At 32.2% G+C, this 16,100-nt stretch overlaps 1 protein-coding gene across 3 annotated transcripts in view; it reads left to right on the top strand.

Annotated features, from left to right (window-relative positions):
* Positions 1-889: 889 nt before the first annotated feature.
* Positions 890-16,100, top strand: part of LOC118197120 (glutamate receptor ionotropic, kainate glr-3-like) — a 51,379-nt gene continuing 36,168 nt past the window's right edge. The window contains exons 1-4 of one of the 3 annotated variants that reach the window (XM_085820739.1): positions 890-1,349; positions 1,548-1,598; positions 3,711-3,811; positions 9,859-9,946. In XM_085820739.1, the coding sequence (XP_085676865.1) occupies positions 1,572-1,598; positions 3,711-3,811; positions 9,859-9,946 (216 nt within the window). In that variant the 5' untranslated portion in view covers positions 890-1,349; positions 1,548-1,571. The remainder of the gene's footprint in view (positions 1,350-1,547; positions 1,599-3,710; positions 3,812-9,858; positions 9,947-16,100) is intronic. The other 2 variants (XM_085820738.1, XM_085820737.1) reach the window with 2 other exon arrangements.

Raw genomic sequence — 16,100 nt, 5'->3', positions numbered from 1 at the left:
GGCAAGTCGATATCTGCCTTTTATTATAACTAAAAGAAAGAGAAATTATGCAAAAAATGTAACAGATTTGCTGTCAAAATCCCTTAATCCATTAGAAATCGTATTTTAAAATGCATTTTGGAAATATTTCCGAAAGGAAAAGAGTTTCTTTTGGAATTTTGAAGGATTGACTTAGTATTAGACAAACTTTCACTCATCAAGCTCCAATTCTGAAATGCGATTTTACACATTATATTGCTTATACGTTTTCTACGTTGTTTCCTAATCCTTCGTAATGTATTGTTTCTTAATACAGAGATATTAGGATCACTGACCACTTAGATATATTGTACAGTATAATTACTCGTATCCTGCACCCAGTTAACCATCAATATCAAAATAACGGCACTTTTAACGGTTTAAATTTAAATCTCTGAATTAGAACGATGAGATTAAAATTATGCAATAGATTTACAACTTCAAGATTTAAATGTAGAAAAATATTTTGTTACATTTCTGCCTCCCAGCTTAACAATCGTTATCCAACCAATGAATTATCCATATTATAAAGGTGAACTGATAAAGAACTTTATAATCATCGATGACTGAACTTTGAGGGTGGTTTACGTGACCGAAAATTCGCATTGAAAGATGCCATATTTGCTTTAGCTCTTGCCTGAAAAAAATCTAGAAAATATTACTTTACGTTGCTGTTGATGTAAATTGTGGCTTATGATGATATTTGCAGATAACGAGTTGAGTGACGTAGATTCTCTTAATTATAAAACAAATCCGGAGGCCGTTTCTGACATTTTGGATTTAGTTACATTTTCAGAGAAGACTAGTATTCGTGAAGAGGAGGTACCAAACTGGATGGACGTAGAAAATTCTCTTCTCGTCACGCTTTCTCAAGATAACGACAAAATAATAGGACATGTAATGGGAAAGCAGAAAGATAAGGCGGAAGGAAGAGAAGATGAAAATGAAGACAATATGCAGAGCAAGGAAATGACGTGGAAGGAAGCGCACGATGAACTGCAAACTTTCATAAGGTTTGCCAAGAAATGTGCACCTTTGTTAGCAGATGGTGTTATGATGTTACATAAAGCGAATTTTTAAAATTCCGGGGACAATGCGGGGACTGTGGGGACGTAGGCAGATATTGAAGTTATATGTCATTACACTAAAATATTCATAAGTTTCATGTGTCATGCAAGGTAATTTTAAAAAGTTAATTTTTTTAATATAATAACTTCTGAGTGTGTTTTAAAAACAGATCCAAGGGACTTTCATTGCATCATAAAGCCTGAACAGGTAACTTCTAGAGATAATATATTCACTTATCCGAAAAAATCTCTTATCCAGAATCGGTGAGTACCCATTTCTGCCGGCTAAAATAGATTCTATTATATATCTTTTTTAAATCTTTAATAGAAATATTTCTATCTTTGTATTAATTGCTAAATGTTATTGTTAAACATTAAATAAAAAATCTTCTAAGCTGTATGCTAGACTAAGACACATTTCAGTATGAAGGCAAAAATTTATTTATTTTTATTATTTTATAGGGGGAGCGTCCGTCATTAAACGAAATGCATTTTAAAGTAGCTGTTGCACAGGTTTGAAAATTTTGATTATTTAAACTTTTTTTTCTATTTCTGGAAAGAAAAATTATATTTATTTATTACTAAATTAGACGAATTTAATAGCTGAATCTAAAATATACATTGCAAAAAATGCTAAAAAAATTTATGGATTTCAGCCCGTATTCTCAAATATGTTTTAGCAATTAGATAACACTAGAAGTATGCTTTTAGTGAATTTAGAAGCTTAAAATATGCTACTTAAGTCAGCGTAGGAATGAATATTAGGTGAATTTTTATGACGATTATTATAAAATATTGTACAAATATTCACTCACGTTTCCTACATTCAATATCGTAATTTATTTTTCAGTGTAGAAATACTTATCTCCTTAGCTATTTAGTAATATATAGACATAAATGCTTTATGCGAAAATTCATTTTTTTAATGTTAATGACAGAATATACAAAATATTCTATGCATGCTTTAAATAAAATAATTGAACAGAAATAATACAATAAATAATTACTTTGGACTACCATTTCTGTTCAATAAAATTATTGAACTGAAATAAATCAAATTAAATATCATTTTATGTTAAAAATGCTAGGCTCTAAGGTGATTATAACATCCCCCTCAGTCACGACTGTTATTGTATAAGGATTATGAGAATCAAACTGTTTCGAAGCTATGAAAAATATTTTTAAGGAAACATATATACTGAAGTTCTTCATTCAAGCAGTGACTTAATAAAATTAGGTACAGACAGTGCCTTGTATCTTGAATTTATCTGGAAGCATTGCATTTCGATGAATTTCGAGAAAAGTGTTTTAAACGCATTTGAAACACGGCTGTTATTAATTAATGCGCAATGTTTTGAAATTTTGTGTTTCGTACTTCGTGTGAAAATACTTTGAAAGTGTAATAGGTAAAATAGGTTGAACAGTTAAAAAAAAGACTAAATAACTAAAACATAGATTGAATAGTTATAAATAGAGGAACATCTGTTTTTATCAGAAAGTATTTAAGTCTGCTTTATAAAGGAGGTCTCGAAATTTAAAACCATCTGTTTCCTTTTCTTTTCGTGATGTAAACATCACGTTAGCATTCTCAACGTCTATAAAGTAATATGGTAGCTAATCAGATGGAAAAAAAGCTTTCTATATACTTGAATGAAAATATACTTTTATAAAATTGAATATGCAAAACCCTATTTTGTTCACTGAACAAATAAAAATCTCCCTTGGCACTGGACTAGCCATTCAGCACATCAGTATACAACTGTGGCTGTTGGGATAAAAATGTCCAGATTTAACCCCATTGTATTACTTTCTCATTCAGCACACCAGTACACAACTGTGGCTGTTGGGATAAAAAAGTCCAGATTTAACCCCATTTTATTACTTTCTCAAGAAAAGCTGTGAAACTCTGTTTCTGTTTCTCTTCTTCCTACACATTTGGACGATCTTACAACATCACTATAGTTGATTTAGATATGGGCATGCTGAAATGCGTCTTTCCTCCTCCTATTAAGAGAGAACGAAAAACACTTGCCCTACAATTTCCTACTTGGATTAAATTAAAAAAAATTGGATGGCCGTGGAAATTTTATGAATAAGAAGGAACTCACTTCTGTTTCTATAGTGTTCCTTACATGCAAAATTATTGGGTTAACGAAAGTCTGTGCCCATAGACGTACCTTTTCCTAGCCTCTGAGCCACTGTGTGATAAATGTTTTGCACATTTTCTATGAGTTGTGTGATGAGTTTTCATTAATATTTTAATCAAAATAAGGTGATATCATCTCGTTTGCAAAACCAAATGATTCTGACTTTTTAACAGTGTTCGTGTCTGAGTTTTTCAATTTCAAGCAACATAAGTAGTTTAATTAAAAAGACTCAATTCGCAATGGAAGTAAAAACTGATTTCACGATTTCTGAATTGAAAATTTTGGAAGGGTTTGACATAGATAAAAAACATTTCTAAATTTTGGATAGCTAAATATTGCATCTCAAATATGCTATTGCATCTATGTATTTGCCTTTTTTTATTATAAGATAAAATATATTCTATTAAAATTTTTTTGTTTTATTTATGAAGAGTAGAATGGTGTATTTTAATCAGTGTTTTGTTTATTGAAATTTCAGTATCTACCGTTCCTGCAGCTTCATGAGAATAATGGCAGTACAACTATGTCTGGATCACTAGCTGAAGCTCTCGATGTGCTGGCTCGACGCTTAAATTTCACGTATGTGCTTGTCTTCAGGTCTTTTCACTAAAACAATATTTATTATTCTTGATGCAAGTCTGTAACAAAGATTTTAAATTATCTTCTCGATATTTATTGGCAACGAAATCAGTTTCAGTTGATTTATACCATTGATCGGATCGACAAAACTGATTTTTAAGAACAATTTAATATTTATTGGATAAATAAACATTTTATTTATTTATTTATTTATTTAGTATTGTAACAGACCTATTTAAGTGTAATTGAACTATTTTATTCATGTCATGAACTGTAACCGAACTATTTTATTTAAACGCCATCTCGTGGCGATATGAAAAAACGTCAGTCGACCTCCAGCCGCCATGATGATAGCTTACTATGTTATGTTATTCTCAATGTTTGATGTTCCATTTGGTATATGTTTCATTTTTATGTATATTTCTTTTGTTTGTAACCGTTCCTGTGTGCTCTGTTAATAAATCCTTTTAAAGCTAGCCGGCATTAGTGTCTATTGAGGAACGGCTACATCACATTGGCGCCCAACTAAATTTGAATCCAAAATGGCGCAACAAAATGTTTAGAATTTCTGTTTGGCTTTAACAAGCTCTTACTCCCGAATTTAACTTTTAGTTGCTGGAGATCGGCTCAGTTTCTTTTCAGGTGTGGACTACTGGTCAAATATTCTGGAAACCAATTCTGGAATTAAAATTGTCATACCGTGCTGCTAGCACATCGAATCATCAACTGGACAATTTCAACGGAAAAGATAAATTTCGTTTACATTATCGTTTAATCTGAGTTTAAAGTTCTTTTAAACTGATTATTTATTATAAGCTGCTTCTTAAAGCAAATATAAATTCTTTACTGAAATCTCATTTATTGAGACTACTTAAGAGTATTAAACGAAAGCAAACGGCTTTCTGTTAACCAAACGTTATTTCTTGAATTGTAATTTGTTATTTTAAAATGTTAATGCGCATAGTAAATTAATTTATGAATATTGTTTCACTGAATACATGTTTTGATGTTAAAGTTTGAATATATTTATGGACGTTGTTCATTGGAATTTATTAGAATTTCGCTTCTGATTTACAGCAGCAGATGTTTTCCCCCCGCGGAAATGTTTAGACTAGCGATGATTTATGATGTGTTTACGTCAAATCTTTTATTATTTTTATTTCCTTTGAGTGCTGTTGTTCCTTATTAAATGTTTTATTCTACATAAAATAAAATATTGTACTTGTTGATTTATCTTTCGACGAACATTTTGAGAAAATGATTATAGTATAATACTTTAAGAAAATACGATTGTTTTCCTTTAATGAATGCATGTCTTGAAAATATTTCTTGAAGCGAAAGAAAATAATTATGAATAACATCGAATGACCATTTAAATAAAGTAAAAGAGTTACTAAGTGTGTGTTGCTTAATCAGCTTAATATTTTTTTAAGATTAAGATTTCGAAGAATTCAGCTTAAATATAAAAGCTTATGGTAAGACATTTATGTATGTTGCTAAGTAGTAAACAATTTTTGAGCAATTTATTATATGTTATTTTCTTGATATAAGTTGAATTTATGAGGGCATTTTATGATATTTTTACGACTCCGAAATAATAAACTTTGTGAGTATTATTGTTTACATTTATAAATACTGTTTAATAGTGGTATATAAATGTATGAGTAACATTGTTTACATTCATACATGCTGTTTAATAGAGGTATATACATTTTACTTAAAGGAATTATTAATTCTAAAATACTGTATTGTGAATAAAATCGAAATAACAACAAATTCAACTTCATCTTTTCCCTCCCCCCTGACCTCTCATATAATTATGGCTTACCTTGCCAAAGCGCGAAAAGAGGATTTAAAAACTCTCGCTGCAGAACTGGGTTTCACTGTAAACGACACTATGCGAGTAATAGATCTTATTGTCAATTCTGACACTTATGATGAGGCTTTTACCAGGAATCTTCTGGAAACTTTAATCGAAACTAGACAACAAAAACAACGTGAAAGCAACGATCTGGAGACACGTCAAAGAAAAGAACAAGAACTTTTATTAGAATTGGAACGTTTAAAATTAAACCTGGCAGCTGCTAGCTCAAATCCTGGCTATGCCGCCTTTGCTTCAAATGCAGCTATTGGAACAAATATTCAACAGCTAATCCCTAAATTTACAAGAACTTCTGACATTGCAACCTATCTGCAAATTTTTGAAAGACAATGTGAGAAAGTTAATATAAAACAAATAGATTACATCACTCATCTCCTACCTCTTCTGCCTATAGACATTTCGCAAATTATTTTAAGAGAACCAAAAGACAAATTAGAAGATTATTCTTACATCAAGAAGATTCTGCTACAAAGATTCAAATTAAATGCTGAATCATTTCGAATTAAACTTACTACACACCAAAAACACCCTGGGTCTTTATGGAAAGATTTTACTTACGAATTAAACAATTATCTCGAAGAGTGGCTCCATAGTCTCGATGTTACAGACTTTGAATCACTCAAAGACTTGGTCCTGACGGATCAGCTTAAAAGAAGAGTCAGTAGTGACGTTAAGGAGCATTTTATTGATACTTGGGGAAAAATAAAGAGTTCATCTGAATTAGTACAGAAATCGGATGATTATGAAGCTGTACGTGTTAAAAATACGAATTATAAAACTGAACTTCCTGGCAGGCGGAACTATTCTTACAAACGGACTAATCCATCCAAACACAAAGTAGAAAATCGAACAGGTGACATACAGGGAACTCATAAAACCTTTTCAAATCGTGTTCAGCAACAAACAGAGGAAAAGCGACCTCCTTTAACATGCTATGGGTACGGAAAAACTGGTTTTATCAAGTCTAAATGTCCAGACTGTAACCCCCCAAAGACTTCAAATTCATCAAATTTTGGCACTATCCAAATCCGATCCTGTTTATCTTCCACTCGGACTGCTGTATTTCCAATTAGTATTGGTGGTGTTTCCGGTACAGCTTTCGCCGACACTGGTGCTAGTCACTCAATTGCAAGTGAATCCCTCTATCATATTCTGCAGAAACAAGACGCAGTATTTGAAAAGACAACACTAGAGGTGTCTTTCGCTGATGGTTTGGTATCTGAAAAAGAGGTACTTCGCACCGAACAAATCATTCTTCTCGAAGGCAGAGAGTTCAAAACTCCGCTCCTTGTGTTGCCTGATGCCAAGAATTACTCGACTTTGTTAGGAACTTACTTTCTTCAAAAAGCTAAATTTGTTTTAAATCTTGGCTGAAAATAAGTGGAACTTTTCTGATGAACCTCGAAGAAAATATAGCTTCGTGAAACCTCATCAATCCCAAGTACTGGAAGAAACCCCAGTTGTTGTAAACAACTGCCAACTACGAGAAAACGAAGGACAACAATTAACTACAGCCCAACGGCTTGCAACTTATGCATTGCTTAACAAATATCACACTGTCTTCAAAGTAGGGGGAGAAACCACTAATCAAAAGCCATCTGGCTTACTTCAAATTCCAGTCTATGCTCAACGTTTTGAAACCTTGTCAATTGATCTTTTCGGTCCCCTTCCTGAAACACCGTCTGGTGAAAAATGGATTTTTATTGTGCAGGACTGTGCTACGAAGTGGACAGAACTATTTGCTTTATAGGAAGCCACGGCCAGAGAATGTGCCACTATTCTTTTGGAGGAAGTCGCCCTTCGATTTGGGTTACCTAGGAAAATAATAAGTCATAATGGTACCCAGTTTACTAGTGCTGTTATGCAACAACTATGCTATATCTTGAACATTGATCAAAGTCTTACTCCTGTCTATCACCCACAATCTAACCCAGTTGAAAGGAAGAATAGAGATCTGAAACCACGTTTAGCAATACTTGTTGGTAACGACCATCAGTCATGGAAAGATAAACTGCCATTAATAAGGTTTGCTTTGAATACAGCCAAATGTGATTCAACTGGACATTCTGCTTCTTTTCTTCAATTTGCACGAGAGTTACGAACCTTAGATGATGTAAAGCATGATATAAAAGCCGTAATTGAGAACGATAATTTTGTTCCCGAAATTACTCCATACTTGAAACGTTTTGCAAGAAATGTACAACAGGTACGAGAAAGAGTCGAAATGCATCAAGATAAGCAGAAACGATATGCTGACAAAAAACGAAGAGAAACACCGAAATTTGTTCCTGGAGATAAAGTTTGGGTCACCCTCCACCCAATCAGCAAAGGTCCACTGAAGAAAACTGCTAAATTCATGCCCAAGAGAGATGGTCCTTATGTAATAGTGACTATAAGATCTCCAACCACTTATGATATTGCCGATCCTCATGAACCAGACAAAATTCTCGGCAAGTATCATGTTTCAGCCTTGAAACCATATCAAGATCGAAATAAGCAAAACTCAGCTCGTGTAATTCCAGTGGTTCCCTTAAAGAAAAGAGGACGCCCGAAACGTGTAATACCATCCGAATCTGCACCTGTTGCACAAGGTGCTGGTGACGCAAAATCTACTCCTCGTTAAACTGGAGCCCGTCCATCTGATTCTCCGCCCGCTGCATAAAGTAGACAAATGTCAGTTCCTGACTTCTTGCCGAGACGTCTACGAAGTCAGAGGGGGAGGATGTAACAGACCTATTTAAGTGTAATTGAACTATTTTATTCATGTCATGAACTGTAACCGAACTATTTTATTTAAACGCCATCTCGTGGCGATATGAAAAAACGTCAGTCGACCTCCAGCCGCCATGATGATAGCTTACTATGTTATGTTATTCTCAATGTTTGATGTTCCATTTGGTATATGTTTCATTTTTATGTATATTTCTTTTGTTTGTAACCGTTCCTGTGTGCTCTGTTAATAAATCCTTTTAAAGCTAGCCGGCATTAGTGTCTATTGAGGAACGGCTACATCACAGTATTTATTTATTTATTTCGTTACAACAGTACTTGGAATAAATATACTTAAGAAACAAAAATAATTGCAGAATCATAAAATCATTAAATGTAATGCACATATTAGGGCATACTGCATATTTTGCAACACTTGATTTAACTGAATATAAAACAGCCACATCCACAGCCCATTTGATAATACATTAAAAAAAAAACCTTCAATAAACATTATACCTGACAAATCGCGCTTTTTAAAAATTTTTAAAATTTAATTTTGAAAAATTTTTAAAATGGAAATATTTTGCAATAGGATTTATAAGAATGCTCCGTAATTTATATAATATCAGATTAAAATATACGTTTTAGGAAATTTCGTTGTTTTTGTTTAAATTTGATTCAAATGGGTGTTTTGGTTCCTTTTTATAAACATTTTTATTTTTATATGCATTTTTAAACATTTTTCATAGTCTGATTGTTAAAAAAAAAAAAGACTATTTGAAAATTTGTAGTAGACCAACATTATGTTCTGGTGACAAAATAAAAGAAACGCATTGATCATTTAAATGTAGCTTTCATGAAATTAGTAGTAAGAATCTATGCTTTTTGCCTTAAGTATCATCGATTATGGATTCGCCAAAGAATTACTTTTTTTATTATATTGTGACTGGCATTTGATTTTTCTTCTAATGAATTAACTGTTTGGAGTACAATTTTCAATTTAGTTTCACCAGCGTTTCTAAAAACTAAGCCTATTTCATACTTCATTTACAAACGAACAATATCTTACAAACGAATTTATTTACAAACGAAGCTTAGCAATACTTTCCTTATTTCTCCTTTATGCCAGCTTTTTATCCCTTACTTCGTTAAATCGTTTCAGGCGTGTATTCTCCCTGCATGATGATATTTTCAGGCTTATAAGTTTTCTTAAAGCTTCTTTTGCTTGGCTTCTAGTTGCTTTGCTTTTTTCCCAAGTAAATAAGTACTCGAATTTGTCCAACTTATGCATGTCCTTCTAAAACATCCCCAAATGTTAAGAACGTTATCATCAAATGAAATTATTAGGAAATACAAACTTATAAAGAGTTATATGGTAAGTTTTCGAGTATAGCATTTCATTTTTGATTTAAATGTTTTTTTTTTTTTTTTTTTTTTTTTTTTTTTTTTTCAGGTACACATTACACAGAGTTCTGGAAGACGCATGGGGTGTAAAAGGACCAAACGGATGGACAGGAATGTTAGGAATGTTAGAGAGAAACGTAAGTATGTTTCGAAAAATTACTGTAATGGATTTATAAACTATTAGTACCATATTTTACATAATTTTAAAGCAGAATGAAATCACAGTACTAATGAATGCTAAATTATGTTTCATCATATCGTGTAACGACGCAATTTATCAGATCAAATATATAAATACTGTTTGAACAAATTTGTAGAGAACTGAATGAATGTGATGAATTTTTTTATTATAAATGTGTTTTATAAAACCCTACTAATTTTTGTAATACTGTTGTAAAATAGTAAAATTCTAATATTATAATAAATGCAAAATGAATTGATATACAATTTCGTTCTTATTAAACTTGAAAATTAGACAAAAATTTAGACTCGATTTGTAAAAGTAGCCAATATCCTTTACACGTAAACAAAAAAGCAGTTATAATGTATCATACTATATATCTAAAAAGATTAATACAAATGACATTAAGAACAAAGATTTTAGTAACTTAATCTTGAACTATTATTTAAGCTTCATTACTGATGTGATCCTTGAGATTACATCATTGAGCTCAATATTTTGAAGTCATCAAGTTAGAGAAATAAAATCGTAAGTCATTCTTTCCAGAAAATAATAATTCTGAGACTGCTAAAAACTTTATAGAAATCTTCATTGAAAGGATTCCAAATTCAACTGACGAAATCTTCATAGAAGATATTTCAAATCTAGCTGAAGAAATCTTCATTGATGAATTTCAAATCCAACTGAAGAAATCTTCGTTAAAATGATTTCAAATCCAACTGAAGAAATCTTCGTTAAAATGATTTCAAATCCAGCTGTTTTTCTCACTTCGTATGGTAAAGCAATAGTTGAATAACTCTTAAGAGTCCTTTTAAATAGGTTGTTATATTATCTTTGATTACGGTAGTTGGTAAGTTGAAGCTCAGATTTCGACAAGAAGTTGTAAAGTATCTCATATGTTTCGGTCTGATATTTTTCACTACCTGCTTCCTAAAACTTACTTTTTTATCATAGTTTCAGTTTTGCCAGGCGCTTTGAAAACAGTTATGTAAATATTCTATAATTATGAAATGAGTTTACTTATTTTTTTTAGAAAAGCATCAAGTAGAAATGTAAATCTTTGAAGCCGTTCACTATCGTGAAATTTCGAGCTTACTGAAATGGTCGGACTTCAAATAAATGTGAGCCTGTCATCTAAATTCAAGCAGTCTATTTATTACTTTCATTCTCAACAGCCAGAATAACTCTTTATATGGAAGAAACTAGTTTATCTATCTTATCATACAATTCTTTAAAATGTCTAGAGTAGAAGTTCGCGACGGACTTGTTATTGACCCCAGAGGATCGACGAAATTTTAAAAGGGATTAATGATGGTCATACAGCCGGAGTTGAAAGCCGAATATGCACTGGCAATTAATCGGTTCAAAATTCTCCCGATTATAACAAAAAAGAAAAAGGTTTGGCTACGTTTTGGAATATAAAAACCTTCGATAGAAATACACCTAAATCAAAGTTATCACCGAACTAATAATCATTGATGTTTTTCTTTTCTTACCGCTTACAAAGTCCTCTCCAAGAATGCAGCCCTTTCGATAAGAAGATAGCCCTCGAGTGCTTTGCCATAATCAAATGCAACAAACAAACAAACAAACAAACAAAAAACTAAAAGGATTTATTCAGGTCAATAATATACTACGGAAAACAAAAAGAAAATAGTTGAATATTTTTCAAAGATGTGATTTAAACGTTAAGCAATTTTATGATAAATATTGCAAAATACTGCATCATATGTCAAATGCCGCCATCGAATTAATTAAAATCAAACTTTTGTGCAAAAATCTGTGATTTAAAAACATGCATACATTTGTAAAATTAATAATAATTATAATAATAATACAAAAAACAAGAGAACATAAACCTAATAATTTTTTTTCAAAACTTTTGTTCATATTATAAGTCTAAGTGCTATTTTGAAACTGTTTATGAGGTATTATTCGTATTCTGAATATGTATTAGTATGCTATGTAATTATAAAGAAAAGTGTACGGCAGTGGTTGAAGAAAACCATTCTGATAAAAGAGTTTAATGCAAAAATAGGTTGGGAATCCCTAACCTAGAGTTTGTTGCTATGCATTTAATGAAATTAATGACTATTACATGTTCGTCGCTTCTCTCATTGAATCTGGTAAAGACATGGAACCTAGGCATTGCTTATACATACAGCAGTGGTTCGAGGGTACATTAAGAATGTAATCCTTTGCACATCTTTCGGTGAGAGAATATCACAGTAAAAAAATGCCTCAAACTTATTAACATATATGCATTTTGCAATAAAATGCAAAATAGAATGATTTAATTCATCGAAGTCTTCTATCTGTACGGGAAAAAAAACTGACTATTTTTTATTCTCTACCTTACTAATGATTGAATATCTCGACACGCCCTTGTTTCTCAAAAAAACTGCATTGCTTGAGAAAAGTATGTTGTTAATAACTGAACATGTTCATTTCCAAACATACATTGAGAAAGCTCTTTGACACAAAAGGCTATCAAATGTTTAGCATCATACAGTTTTTACCACTTTTAACGATAGGATAATTTATTCTGTAAGACGCTTCAACTGCGTTTTCGTTGTCTTCTGAGCTGATTTCAGATAACATTAAGATATTAAGACTTTTAGATAGTCGCTTAATATGTTTATTCTTCTTTGTTTGTAACTGGAATATTTGATTTTTACATGATGCAAGAGTAACGAATAGTTTAATACTTTTCATTAAACTTTCCCGCCCAAAAGAAAACAAAATGAAGGGTTCATATAAACCTAAGTGCAAAAGGGTAAGATAAATGCAGTAAAAAACGAAAAAAAAAAAAAAAAAAACCTGAAAGGTTTTAGATTTTAAATTACATCCAAGGGGCGTTTTTAACGTTTTGTGTGTTACCCTGATTTATTAAATATCATGTTTTTTGCACTTAAACCATAAAATTCATTCAATACCAATGTCGCAAAATAATTTTAAAATTAGAATATATTTAGAATTTCCTGGAGATAAAAAGTTCCCCCCCCGTCGTAGAGTGTTGCCATTGCTCGCTTTTAAATGTTGAGTTTGTTACTCAAAAATTCGTTAAAGTTTTACAAAATATGAAATTGATAATAAAACAAATTCCAAATTTCAAATTTAGTCTTCCACATGCCCATATTCGTAGGAGGATTACGTCATTCAAAATTCGGTAGCGTTGTTTTATCACAATGCGAGAAATATACATACATTTATGCATATGCTTCATTATTTAATTTCCTTAAATATAAAGGAGGACTCTAACATTTGGTGGCAACAGTTTGAAAAGTGAAACGGATATTTAGATTCAACGCAAAATCGCAAAACGGAAACAATAGTCCTTCAGGGACAAAGCCCCTTTGGACTAAAAAGGTTGCGTTTGTCTAAACACTTATCGATTTTTGCGAAAATAAAAGCTAAACAATTTAACATCTGTAAAAGACTAAACACTATGTATTGATTTATATTTATTTTAAATAACCAATTTCATTTAATTTGCTATTATTTCCCGTAAGTCTTCTATCCCGTAATTGTAAATCCGAGAATATTTTAATTTGGCAGCGCGCTTGAAGGAATGCAAATTCTACGTTGAAGGAAAAAATTAAAAACCGAGGTTCAGAAAGAGAGTGTTAGGTTAGGCTATTGCCATCACCTCTGTTGCGTAAGCATCTGCTTCCAGAATTATTGCTGCTTCGCGTGGCTTAACCGCATTTACTTGGTGCGACTAGTTTTCGACAGGGGTTCGACATTAGGTTTTTTTTAGAAGCAGAAGTCCTGAAAAATGAGCAATGCCCTCGCCGACACTCGAACCTGGACCTCTCGAATACGCGCCAAGTGGGCTACCGTTACAGCACGAAAGTATGCAGAAGGGAGGGCGATGTTCTTAGAGGCGACCCAAGTAAGATCATAAGGTCTGTTCTTAGACCAGGTGGATTGGATTGTATTCTTCTCATTTGTAACCTTATACATGTAATGCATAAAGAAGAAACAGTATACTCAGTGTGAGCGCAGCTAAGTAAATTGATTTAGCACATTTCTATGGCAATTACGCTAATATAAGAAGCTCTTGCTCTTACTTCAAGAAAAAATTGAGATTTTCTAATATTTTTTTAATTTAAAATTGTTTAGCTCAAAGGCCGTTAGCCCCAAACGGCTATTAATTTCGTTTTGGTATTTTGCGTTGGTTCACTGTAAATGCCGCTTCAATTTTCAAATTGTTGCCACCAAATATTATAGCCCTGTATTATATTTAAATTAAATAATGAAAAATCTGCATAAATGTATGTATTTTTCTCGCATTGTTATAAAACAATGGTACCTAGAACCATCAAATTTTAAATAACGTAATCTTCCACTTAATATGGGCACGTGGTAGCCCGAATTCGGAACTTGAAATTTGTGTTATGGCAAAACTGTGCGGGGAAAAAAAAAAAAAAATCTCCAGCGCCGCGAGACTGTGTATCGGAAATTCTAAAGATATGCTCATTTAAAAATTATTTTGCAATATTGCTGTTAAATTAAATTTTATGGCGATTTAACTGCGAAGAACGTGATATTTAACAAATAAAGGTAGCACACAAAACGTTAAAAAAACGGCCCTTTGGGCGTAATGTAAAATCTGAAAGCTATAGCACCTCATTGTTTTCTTTTTTGCAATTATTGATTATTGTGTCTCATCCCAGGTGTACGCGTGTTACATATTAGGAATTACTGTACTACAAAAGATAGAAAAGACGTAGATGCGCTAGCTAGCGTATAAAGTGTTAATAAAATTAAGTGCATGTGTTTGGAAGATGATGAAAAGATGAAATGATAGACGTTAACGATTTCTGTGGAGTTTAATTAAATTGAACCGTGCTTTACTTCAGAGCAAGAATAACTCAAGAACTCGAGAATAATGTCTTTTTTATTACGGGTGGGGTATCTAAATCGTAAAATCCCATGAATTTCAGAAAAAAAGATTCGAAAATTCAAATCTTCCTTTCGTCATTCTAATCTTTAGATTCCTGACCTAAAAAATTGTTAAGAGCTTACCTCAGATCTTTATTTATAACTAATAGACGTGTTTATTAAAAAAAAAAAAAGAAAGAAAAAGAAAAAAAAAAAAAAAGAAAAGAAAAAGAAAAGAAAAGAAAGAAGAAAAGGAAAAAGGGAGACTGATTTTTGCAATCTCCGGATTTTTATTCGAATTAGAAACTTCGAAACTGCAAAATTCAAAGTACCTTGCGGCCAGCATAAGTGTCCTTTTCTTAAAGTTTTGGAGAGATTAATATAGATCAATTTTAAATAGGATCTATATTGGCTCTTGAAATAACCCTCTTCCCTCCTCACTCGTTTTGATTTAAAAGGACTCTGAGAAAAATGTAAGAACTGATACCGTTACTCAAATCTAATCCAATGGAAAAACACGCCAATGTAAAATTTAAAAATTTTTCTGAAAACCAACCTTATATTAGATTTTGAACAAAATTTTCTCGATTTCGTTGCTGATCAGATGGAGATCGGTTTTCTTCAGGAGCTTAAAAGCTTTGCAAAGCTGGGCGCAGAGATATGCTTGGTTTCACGAAAATAAAGAAGTGGAACAAAGCGAAATCAGCGAACGAACATGACGCTCTCTGTCAATGGACTGCTCTGTGTTTATTTTCATCTGTCCCATAAGTTCTGTATAAATATGGTTAGGAATGACAAAATTTCCATGTCTTCGCCTTGGTATGGACATGTTCAATTACGTAATTACGTCCCCGTCCTCCATCACCTGTCTTTGCTTCTCCTCGGCAAAAGTGTATCTCGTCAGGAATCTGCTACGTCCAGAGTTAATGGTATTATTTTACAGAGACATTTATGTCACGCCTTCGACAAAATATTCGCGAGATATATTATAATTCCAAATTTCAAGAGGACTTAGTCCCATCGGCTACTCAATTTGCTCTCTGGAAATCATAGGCTCCATTATAAGATTGCTTTATTGCCTAATTTTAAACGTTACTGATATATTTTTTGTGAAATTATGCTGAGGAAATTCAGTCTCTAAATTCAAAAATTTCAGTTATGTTCTTTATTTACAAAATTTCATTTATATCTTTTAAATAAGCCGTCAAAACACTCAAGCTTTT

This window comes from Stegodyphus dumicola, chromosome 7, assembly GCF_044657685.1.
Source record: "Stegodyphus dumicola isolate Sdum_Otavi_A_Nest chromosome 7, ASM4465768v1".
Classification (NCBI taxonomy): Eukaryota; Metazoa; Arthropoda; class Arachnida; order Araneae; family Eresidae; genus Stegodyphus; species Stegodyphus dumicola.
This window is presented reverse-complemented; position numbering and strand designations above follow the sequence as displayed.